The sequence below is a fragment of the Hippopotamus amphibius genome, chromosome 5, assembly GCF_030028045.1.
Source record: "Hippopotamus amphibius kiboko isolate mHipAmp2 chromosome 5, mHipAmp2.hap2, whole genome shotgun sequence".
NCBI lineage: Eukaryota > Metazoa > Chordata > Mammalia > Artiodactyla > Hippopotamidae > Hippopotamus > Hippopotamus amphibius.
Window position 1 is genome coordinate 16,674,178 of NC_080190.1, and position 12,336 is coordinate 16,686,513.

The 12,336-nt window shown below is 35.2% G+C and overlaps 1 protein-coding gene across 2 annotated transcripts in view; it reads right to left on the reverse strand.

Annotated features, from left to right (window-relative positions):
- The window catches only part of ATRNL1 (attractin like 1), a 734,504-nt gene that overhangs the window by 611,705 nt on the left and 110,463 nt on the right, over positions 1–12,336 (reverse strand). For both annotated transcript variants that reach the window (XM_057736176.1, XM_057736177.1), the window contains exon 10: positions 6,145–6,299. In XM_057736176.1, the coding sequence (XP_057592159.1) occupies positions 6,145–6,299 (155 nt within the window). The remainder of the gene's footprint in view (positions 1–6,144; positions 6,300–12,336) is intronic.

The following is a 12,336-nucleotide window of genomic DNA, read 5'->3' on the forward strand; positions in this document are numbered from 1 at the left end:
GTCTGACTGCAATCTATAATCATTTTTTTGCCGAGAAGAAAACATATTTCCAGAGCACTCAGGTATTATCACTTCATGAACAGGTTAAGGCTAGACAACCTGAAGCAAATTCCACGCAGTTACTGACATCATGAAAATTTACAGAAATACCATCCCATACCAACAGAAAAGCCATGCAGCAATAAAGGCCAAAGTAAAACATACTCTCTGGAATACAAACTTTTAAAAAACCTGTACTACAAGGTATTAAATATTTATTTACAAACCATACATTCAATAAACATAAGATCAAGAAATTAGAGTTACTTTTCTCTCAAACACAAATCTCAGCAATCAGAATACTGTGCTGTTTGCTGAGAGACTACAATACTACATTAAAAACATGCTGAAATTTAGAGACAGGTTTATCTTATTAATTATGCATAAACAGTAAGGTGAAAAATGCACCTTCACTGACTAATTTTTTTACAAATACTCATATTTTTCCATGAAAGTATGCATCTATAATACTTTAAGAATTTTAAAAATTCTTTTAATATTCCGTTTGAAATGCCGGTTCATAACTCAGCCTTAATTGCATATTTGAAATATATTGAAATACAATAATGTATTTCATATGTTGTAGGTGTAAGACCCAAAACTAGATGAACACAAAGAAAACCTTTTATTAACCATTTGGATAGTTATGTAATAGAAAACCAAATTTCTGGATGCTACCAAAAATCTTTTTCCACCTACCCCTGAAATGCTCATGCTTCACTGGGTCCCCCTTCCCCAGGTAAAAATTTATCTTAATATTCTAAAAGGTGCACACTTTTCCCACCCACTGTTTCATACCCACAGTCTCCCTCAGGATTCTGTCCTCTGGCATTCATTCCACAAATACCTATTTAGCTTCTTACCCTCTGCCAGGCAAAGTGGCATCACTATTTGACACTCAATCTTAACTGAAATGATTGTATCATGTTTTAACATAACAGTGTTATTTCCTGTTGGCTTCAGTAAATAGTCTTGAGGCAATAAATTATATTTATAGATTCCCTGATAACGAATCATACTTGAAATCCTAGAATAATTCCTATTTGGTCATAGTTTATTACAATTTTGAGATATTGATGAATTCTATTTGCTAATATTTTATTTTAGACGTTTGATTCTATATTCATGACTTGTTCTCCCTGCCTTCTTCCCCAGGGGTTTTGTTAAAGACATTTAAACACTTTTCTTTCAGTGTATATTTTGTTTCAAGAATCTTTATTTAACAACTTTCTCATTCAAAACAATCTCTCAAAATGCTTACAGATCTACTAAGAGAGACATTCATTGTTCATTACTCTTTTCTTCTTGATTTTCTACCTTGAGGTCACTGATTAAATATATTGATAAAACTAATTTTCTTGAGTGTCATGCTACATTAACAAATATTATATGCCTTTTTCCCAATTAAAGATCGTTCAAATTTTTTTCCTGTTAAGTTAGGAAAACATCAATATATAGTATAGTGGTAGAATCAAAAGAACTCTGAACTTAGACTTGGGTTCAAATTCTGAATACACCATACTACAACCTATGCGACTTTGAGTTTAACCACACTAAATCACAGTTTCTTCCTATATAAATGAATATAATAAGACACAGTACACAGATGTTATGAGATGTTATGAGAATTACACCATAATGCAGATGTAAAGTGCAAAACATTATAGGAAGCTTTCGGCAAATGTTAGTTCTCCCTTTTCACAAAACGAAAGGTCACTTTTTCCCCTACTTACTGGCCTGTTCTTTAAAAAGAAGAGACTACTATTTCTTCTACACGATAGTTTATTATAGAAAGAAAAAGAGAACCTTGAGCAAAGGATACGGTAAAGCTTAAAACAGTCAACAGTTGGCTAAATTCATTGAAAAAAGCGTATGATGGTTTTAAGAGTTTTTTTTTGGACAAAGAAACAAACTGGTTCTTTCAGGTATGAAGGCAAGGGTGCTGCTTTTGTCAAGGAAGAGTCCTAAGAATTTAACAAATCGCAGAAAGAAATATTGATTAACAGAGAGGAACAAATAAAATAGCTCCAGGAAATAAATATAAACATGAAGAGTGAGCAAGTTTGAATTTTTATAGTTTTGCTGGAGTGTTCCAAAAAATTAAATAAGTAGATGTTTTAATTTGAATATGCTTTTTTAATGAAATTATGTGCCTTACAAAATTGCATCCACTATACTGTATGAATACATATGTATATATATGTATCACTCTACAGGGTTGTACAAAAACATGTATGCTGTGTTTCATTAACTAGTTAAGTGATTTTTAAGGGTATACTGAACTACAACTCCACTGTGTTTAAAATGATTATTATACATTACCAATTAAAATAATATTACTTCTACAAATATGGAATTAAGTACTTCTCAGGGTTTTTTTTTACTGAGTTTGTTTTTAAATAATTGCCTACCAAGAAGTTAATGTCATAAATAAAACTATCATATGCAGGAAATTTATTTTAAAAATTCTATTATTATTTGGATTTGATTTGAAGTTTAGGTGTTTTGCTTTCTGCAAGATATATTTCTGATATAAATCTGACTCCCTATCCTATTCTGAAATAACCTAACTCAATAAATTACATTTTCATCACTCTACTATATTTTTGAGGAAAAAAAAATGACCAATGTATCTCTGCATTATCTTTCATCTTGTTTTAGAATTCTATACATTCTCTTAACCCTTAGGTAAATTTCCTTATTGAAGAATAATAACTACCATTTGTTATTAAAAGCATCATAATTATATGTTAGGCCTACTGAAAATTCTATAATAGCTATTTATTTGATGATTCTGAAATACTGTCTCAAGATTCAATTTTTAAGGTATGTTTTAATTTAGGAAAATCTCTCATTTATAAATGCTGAAATCTTCAGTCAAATGACCCAAAAGATGGGTGATTACTAAAGAGATGTGAAAAATATACAAAATACTTGATTCCTTTTTTCCCACTGACCCTAAAACTAACTTTTATGACACTATTTACTTACCTCAGCCAAATAGTTTAAAAATATAAATATGTCTAATAACCTGAGATCAACTCAGTGAGACATGCTTTTCCATTACATCTTTAGCCTCATTATGTACTAGAAGGCTATCTTTACCAGAAAGATCACTTTAATCTTTAATTAGGTGCGATAATGATACCACTAACAATAATAAAAATATATACTAATAAAGTTTTCAGGTTTAAAATGTCTTCAAGCTAGATTTACAAACTAGAACATTAAGTAACGTATCACTGTATATGTTACAGTCCATCCAGTCTTATTCACCAGCCCTGGCTCTATTATCAGTTGCACTTGAGTCACTTTTTAAAAATAAAATACCCAGTGCCTCATCTAAGAAGATCAGATTACAGAGGTCTGATTTTTCTCCCTTCAACCTTCAAAGGGAATGCCAAGGTACAGCCAAGTTTGAAAATCACCATCATATGCCTTCTGCATCGATCATGTATAGTATAATGAGAACTGGGAAGGCAAGGTTATGTCCTCAAAGATTAATGACACTGGCTATATAAAATTTACTAAGGCAGTAGGGTTGAAATAGTACATACATTTTAGAGCAATGAAAAATTAGTATTAGCTTACATATTTTTATTGTTTAAACATCATAGAACACAAAGCAATCAGCTAAATCTTCAGGTGCATTCCAGTTAAATATGCCATAAAAGTCCCAGTGTGCTGTACAAAAGGGAACAACAACCAACAAAACTTTTTTCCCCCAAAAGAACCTATTTTCCAGTTGGTTCATATGCAATGGTTGTATTTTATTTCCACAAAAAATATACTTCATAAGGAAAACTATTATTTTGGAAGACATTTTCTGAAATACGAAAAATACTTTCCCCAGGAAAATATTTCAACATTTGATGCTACAAACCCAGGAGAATAAATACAGATGGGGGAGGGAGGCTCTATTGGGAACTACATAGAAATAATCAAATAAGGTAAAACAAAACACTTTTATCCTGTATTGACTGTATGGTTGCTTTATGTTTTTGTTGTTAGCTGTTACCACAAGGCAAACAAAATCCTATATTAAAATACAACAAAATATGTTATTCTTCCTCCAATTTGAACAGTTTGCTTGAAAAATGAAACTGATATTTGTTTCTCCCTTTCCACAGCATTAAGAAACATTACTAAACATAAAGTGTCTGATAAGTTGTTGCCAAAATTAGGAACATACGAGGGACCCGACTAAACAGCACAGTGCAGTCAAGTGGAAAGGCTACCACTTTAACAGTTAAAAAAAAAAGCATGATGTGCCACCTGTGGGGCTTTGGACAAATTCCTTTTACTCTTGTGCTTAATATTTGAAAATGAGTTTATTAACACCTTGTTACAAGGTTTTTACAAAGGTTACAGACATTGTAAATAAAGCTCTTAGTAAAGGACCTAGCTCTTAGAAGACAATAAAGAGTAGTTAATAATTAGAATAATGATAATCTGAGCTCTCGCACTTTCTTTGTCTCTCTCTCTCTGAAAACCCAACACCTCTAATGTTTTTCACCTTGGTAAAGTTTTTGGATGCATAAAACCTAAAGTATGGGAATCTTGAACAATATGGAAGAAATAATAAATTCCCAATATGGCAGCTACAAAATAGCTCAACACTTATTTCCTCATTAAAATACAGAAATTGGGTGGAAGCTCCTTGAAGAATCTTATTCAAAAGTTCATAAGCTCACTTCATGGATTTTTAACAATTGCATCAAAATTCTACACTTTTCCTATGATTTTTATTCCCAGAAGAAAAACACCTCCAGAGAAATAAGCACACTGTCTCATCACCAGAGCCAAAATAATAAGTTGACAGCACCAGCCTGGCAATGGCAGATCATAATAAGCCAGCCTAGATTCAGTGCTCCACTTAACAGATTTTCTGGATCTCAGGCACTGACTTAAAAGCCTTCTAAAAGCCAATGCAATCCCATTTTCATCATGAATCATGACTTCAAATTATTATTTCAAAAAGGTAAATATTTAACTATTTGGGGGATCTAAAGACAGCGGATTCTTTTCAATGATTATTCACGGATACTCATAGAGTTTAAAAAGCATGCCTAACTTTATTACTAGGATTTCCTTCCAAACAAGCTTACAATAGTTTAGAGATCAAAGCGCTTATTAACAGTCATAATTTTCTTTATATGCTGCCACTTGAAATAATTTTCCAAAGTAGATTATGTGCCTTTATGATGTTTAAAAATGAAAGAATACTTCTTATAGCTATTAAATGTGTTATTCTTCGGTCTCTGTTATTTTTATTTATCAAAATGTTTTTTAATAGCTTAAAATTGGTATATTATTGTTCTTTACACAGTAAAAGGTGCTCTAAGTACTGCTAAAGATTTAAAATATCAGATAGGTTTTATCTATAACATGATATATAAAGAAGAAATTTTTTCACTACAATGGTCAACTGGGTAGCTAAATTTAGTATTTCAACAAATACATTCTTTTAATATTCAGAAATTGACAGGACCATAGCATAATTAAAATTGAGTTGTACAGATGCACAGTATTTCTAGGTTCCCTGGTAAAGATTCTTCTTTAGCTACTTCCATTACTAGATGTTCTGGCTTTCCGTTTTGTCCCAAAATATTATTTCTTTAACTTTTCTCTCTATATTCTTTCTCTAATTCTATCAGGTTCCTATATGGAGTAAGTACATCTGGTGAGTTTAATGTCAATGCATCTTTGCCCATCCCCCTAAATCTAAAACGCCTGCACTCCTGCTCTTTGTAATGTAAATTTGGTAGTGCTCCACATCTACCCGCTATCACCACTAACATGCTAATAGTCAAACAAAATGGACTGATACAGTGCTCATGTAGGTACACAATAGATAAAAGCCTTCAGAAAGGACATTCGAACCCAGATTTCTCAGTACCTCTGCCTCCACCACTAACTCACCTCAGTTCATCTCCCCTCCTGCCCTGTACCACTATTACTGTGCTGAAATTGGAGAGAATTCCATTCATAATCTGTCACTGAATTTCTCTCTCTAAAGTGACATATACACATGTTGTATTTGAGAATCTCTACATGAAAAATTTCTGGTATTTCCTACTTTGTACAGTCCTAACAGATACATACCTATGTCATATGCCAGGAAATCGGCAGAAAAACATTTTGCACCGTTACTCAAGGAAGTGTCATTATGGGTATTTCCTCCAAAAATAAGCATAGCTCCATTGATAAGAACAGCTGAATGAAGGTATCTGGCAAACCCACTTTCTTTCAAAATAGTCCTACAGGATAAAATTTAAAAATGTATTACAAAGGATAAAAAGACCTCCCTGATTTTATATATATTACAGAAAGGATCTAATTTGCATATAGAATTTTCCTTGGAATTGTGAAAAAAACATGCTTATTTTTAACAACTTATAAATGGCCTCTAAACTTAAATATTTAAAAAAAAATATTTTGAGATTCATAATACCTTAAAATGCTTTGAGGAAACATAATATTAAACATAATTGCACATAATTGTTAATGATTTTATAATAATTTATATTTTGAAAATTTGTTTCCATTTATAGAAGTAGGAAACAAGTCTCCTTTAAACTAGAGGACCAAATCATCATTAGTTTTAAATACCAAACTAAATATAAAGTTAAATATAATAAATTTACTCTGAACAAAATTCAGTTAAAACTACATGGCTCATATGGATGCCATAATATGCTTTCTAACTTTTTAAATATAATATAACACACGTGAATGTGCACATATCATGTCTAAGTCTTACACTCAATAAATTGTCACAAGATGAACACAACTACAAAATAACCAATACTAAGATTAAAAAATACAAAATTACCACTATTCTGATGCTAACAGCAAGCATTTCTATTGCTGCCTCTGTACTTCACAAAGCGGAATCACATCGTTTTCATTCGTGTGTTCTCTTGCTTACAATTATTTTTGAGATATAACCATATTGTATATAACTGAAAATCACAATGCATTTTTGAGAAACATTAAAATTAATATAAATGTTCTTTTAATTAAAGTGTAATTCTGAGAGAAACACTACAATATGTGCTCGTATTTTACCTGAAAGAACTGATATATAATAAAGGTTCATGACAATATGAATCAATGCTCTATAAATATGAATCAATACTCTATAAATAAATCCCTGGTACAAAGAATCAACAAGTAAACATAGTCAGTATGTATAGTATAGTTAGTAAGGTATATATAGTATCTCAAAAGCTATAGATTATAATACCAATTAATGCTTAAGGAACACAGAACTGACTTGCAGAATGTCAATATAAGGAGTTCCATAAATGATATCCCCAGGGAAGGAACTATAGTTGGTAAAAATTATTTTTAAAAGAAAAAAGAAACATTTTGGACCCCAAAAAATTTTTGCCAAGAGCAACAACAAATAAAGAAATATTCACTCAAGCATATATCTGCTAAATTTCAGTAAGAACAGTAACAGTCCATGATATTTGACTCAGTACCAACTCCCATTCCTCCCATCACCACCACCTCCCCACACATACACAACCAGTTTAGCAAGACTGTTCAACCCCAAGCTGGTAAAGTCGAGAACAGACCACTCCCTCATCCCTCAGCTCCTAGTCCATTAATATACAACCAGCAGCAACAGACTACCAATATATCCCCTAACTCTTGGTGGCAGAAGCTTTATTCAAGGAGAAAGCATGAGAGGTCCGAGTGCTCATTCTCTACCTAGCCACCACTCATAGGGTGGAAGCTATATACCAGGCCTCACAGATTAAGAACACGAGGGCCAAAAAGTCTTCACCTCTAACTCATAGAGCAGCAGTTCCAAGATAAAAGAGGCAAGCTGAGAAGAGCAAAGGTTACCATACCCATCCAGTGCTCTGCATATAACACAGTGGTGTCACTGAAAGAACAGGCTCTGGACCCCATCTTTATTTCCAAAGCAGTGGCACAGAGGTTTTCTCCCAGAGGGAGAGGCAGCCTAAGAAAAGGAGAGCCCCAAAGGTCTCAAGGGAACTTGACTTTATTTGGTACAGGGTGACAAACTTCACGCCTTAAGGGCACTCTCAGAAACAATGGAGGTTGCGGTTGTAAGCAGTAAAAGATAGCTACATGAGAACAGTAAGCGAAAACACAGACCAGCTAGAAGTTCATCATAGAGAACCAGGGGAAAAGACAGCTAATAAGAGCCTTACTGGGGTCAGAACCTCAAGGACTGCCCCAAAGACGACCCCTGAAAAAGGTCTGAGATGGAATTCACACTGTGGAGCAATTTACGCCCCCAGAGCTTTGTTGAAAATAACAGAACTATGAGTTGGCAATTAGTGGAGGCCACCAGGTGAGTGTGATGCAGACAGAGGCAGAAAGCTTAACAAAGAGCTCAGGGGAGAAAGTCAAAGAGCTCTGCTAGAATAACCCTCACCCCAGGGGGACTGTGTGCGCACCCAGGCTGTGCCGCCCGAGGAGGAGCACCAGAAGATGCATTCGGAGGAAGAAACACTCCTCTAAAAGAGTTGAGCCAAGCCGCTAAACAAATACAATTACAACAGCCTCACAGAGGAAAGAAAAGTCAGGATCCAGAGCTCATACAATGTATTATCTAAAATGTCTGGTTGTCAGGGAAAATTATGGCATGCGATGAAATAGGAAAGTGTGACCCATACACAGGAGTAAAAGCAAGCAACAGAACTGCCTTTGAGAGAATCCAGATGTCAGATAACACAAAAGACTTTAAAGCAGCTATTATAAATATATTCATAGACTTAAAGAAAATAAGGTTCAAAGAAGTAAAGGAAAACATGATAACGTCTTATCACATACAAAACATCAACAAAGAGAAACAACAAAACAAGGGAAATTTGCAGTTGAAAGTATAATATTGAAATTTTAAAATTTAGTTGAGAAGCTCAATAGCATATTTCAGCAAGCAGCAGGAAAAAAATCAATGAACCAGTAGAATCAAATCAAGAAAGATTCTGCAATTCAAATAACAGAGAGGAAAATGAACAGAGTCTATGAGAAATGTAGAACATCATTAGAAGCAACAACATACATTTACTGGGAATACTAGGGCAGAGAAGGAAGAGGTAAAAAACTCTTCAAAAATTAATGGCTGATAGCTTCCAAAATCTGATGAAAAACATTAGCATACACATCCAAGAAGCTCAACAAATTTCAAGCAGGAAAAAAATACAGGAAGAGCCACACTCAGACATAACATAGTAAAAATATTGAAGACCAAAGATAAAATCTTGAAAGCAGCAGGAGAAAGAAGGTTCTTTGCATACAAGAGAACCCCAATGAGATAAACGGCTGACTTCTCATTAGAAACAATAAAGGTCAGAAGGCAATGGGAGGGCATATGGAAACTTGAATTTTTTTTAAAGTCAGAATATGAGGATACAGGAAGAGGCATCAACAAGATGGTGGAATAAGTTTCCTACTGTGAATAAAAAACACTGCCTGCCATATCAGTAAACAAAGCAAGTTGCAGCCATCCAGCCACTGCATTGCAACCACTTCGGTGAGCCCTGAGGGAACTCAGAATGCCTGCCGCTACAGCCACCCTGATGGTGCACCCTGAGGAGACTCAGGATGAGAAGCACAGGATACTGGCCCCAGATAGCTGAGGTGCATATCAAAGGAATGATTTCAATGAGCCTAGACTTTGCATCTTTCCATACATAGAAAAGCACTAAATTCCTTAACTTGAGATATCTGGTTTTCTTTAATTAACAGTCATATTTTGATGTTCTGACTACCTGGTCTTTGTTGCAAAAACTCCTATATATCTGGCTCCCCCCATGCCTCTTTGGAGCAGTCTCTCAGAGTTATCTGAGATGCTGTGTCACGGGTTTAAGTCCTCAGATTTGTCTACTGAATAAAACATAACCCTCAACTTTTAGGTTGTGCATTTTTTTCTCAGTTGACACTGCTTTCATTCTCCCATAGAAGCACTAATTTTGTCACCTACTCAGAGACAGGATTACCTTTGTGGGTGCCCATCCATCCAGCAGAGAAGTCCTAGCACCACTTGGAGCAAAAACTCCAAGAACAGGACTGAAGAGGGAAAGAAGAACAGTTTCACTTTACCACATCACCCCCATCCCCCAAGGCAACAGCTCACCGCCAAGAGAAACCCCTGCAATCTGCTTTTTTTCCTATGGGGGAAAATGAGAGCCTAGTAAGTGTCTAGCTTCCACGGCCAAGCAGGATGATGCCCAAGAAACCCACTTCTTTCTCACCCCACTCAAAAAAATGACAGGAGGAGCAGAGGAGGGGAAAGGGAGCTCACAGCAACCACAGTACAAAACCCAACAGAGCTAAGGTTTCTACTAACTACACCTCATGAACTCTTCTGAGAGGCCCACCCATAAACTTCATAGGGTGTATTACCTTCAGCTTCACCCAACTAGCACATGCATGCTCCCAACAATGCATAAATCCCTGCCCCACACAGCCAGCACCCCCCACACACCCCTGCAGACGTCACATGTGAGCTTCTGCAGGTCATGCACGAACACGCACATACAGCCGGCTCAACGCTGCTGCCATGGCAGAATGTGCACAACCCTGAACACTTCAGACACTGCCCTGGGGAAAATAAATGAGAGGCTCTCAGTACCACGCCTGGCTTTGTGGGATACAGAAAATTCAACCTCCAAAATATATAAAAACTCATATAATTCAATAGAAAAAAAAAGAACAATTTAGTTTTAAAATAGGCAGAGGATCTTAGACATTCTTCCAAAGACAAACAGAGGGCCAACAGGTACATGATAAAGGGCTCAACATCACTCAACAAGGAAATGCAAATCAAAACCACAATGAGATATCACCTCACATACACACACACCTGTTGGAACGGATATTATCAAAAACAGGAAATAAGTGTTGGTGAGGATGGGGAGAAAAGGGAACCCTTGTGCACTGTTGATGGGAGTAAAAACTGGTATAGCCACTGTGGAAAATGTTATGGAGGTTCCTCAAAAAACAGAACTACCAAATTATCCAGCAATTCCACTTCTGAGTATTTATCCAAAGGAAACAAAATAACAACCTCAAAAAGATATCTGCACCGCCATAGTCACTGCAGCATTATTTACAATAACTAAGACATGGAAACAACCTGAATGTCCAACAACGGATGACTGGATAAAGATATATACACAAAGGGAAATATTATTCAGCCATAAAAAAAAGAAATCCTGCCATTTCCAATAACACAGATGGACCTTGAGGGCATTACACTAAGTGAAATAAGTCAGAGAAAGGCAAATACTGTATGATCTCACTAATAATGTAGAATATAAAAATGTTTTTAAATGAACTTATAGATACAGAGAATAGGTAGGTGGCCACCAAAGGCATGTGGTGGAAGGTGGGTGAAAAGAGTAAAGGTGGTGAAAAGGCACAAACTTCTAGTTATAAGACAAGTAAGTCCTGGGAATGTAACATACAGCATGGTGACTACAGTTAACAACACTGTAATATGTTTGAAAGTTGCTAAGGACTTAAAAGTTCTCATCACAAGAAAAAAAATTCATAACTATGTATATGATGGATATTAACTAAATTACTGTTGTAATCATTTTACAATACATACATACATCAATTCATTATGTTGTACACCTAAAACTAATACAATGTCATATGTCAATTATATTTCAATTTAAAATAATTAAATTTAATTTTAAAAAGATAAGTGTTTGCAAAGATATGAAGAAAAGGGAACCCTTCTGCACTACTGGTGGGAATGGAAATTGGTATAGCCAATTCTGGAAAACAGTATGGACATTCCCAAAAATTAAAAATTGAACTACCAAGAACTGTCATGGGATCCAGCAATCCCACTTCTGTATATATATCCAATAGATACAGCAAAAGTCTTGACAAAATCCAACACCCTTTCATGATAAAAACACCCAACAAAATAGAGATAGAAGGTAACTTCCTCAACTTGGTGTGGCTGAATGGTGCCCCACCCCAAAAGATGCATCCATGTCCTAATCTCCAGAACCTGTGAATGTTACCTTATTTGGAAAAAAGTGTCTTTTCAGATGTAATTAAATTAAGGCTCTTGAGATGAGGAACTCATTCTGGATTGTGCAGCAGACCTAATCCAATGAAAAGTGTCCTTATAAAAGACACAGAAAAAAGGAGGAGGTAATGTAACCGTGGAGGCAACTGGAGTGATTCAGCCACAACCCCAGGAATACTGACAGCCAAAGCTGGAAGAGGCAAGGAAAGGAATTTCCCCTAGCACTTCTTGAGGGGGCATGGCTGTGGTCACACTTTAAT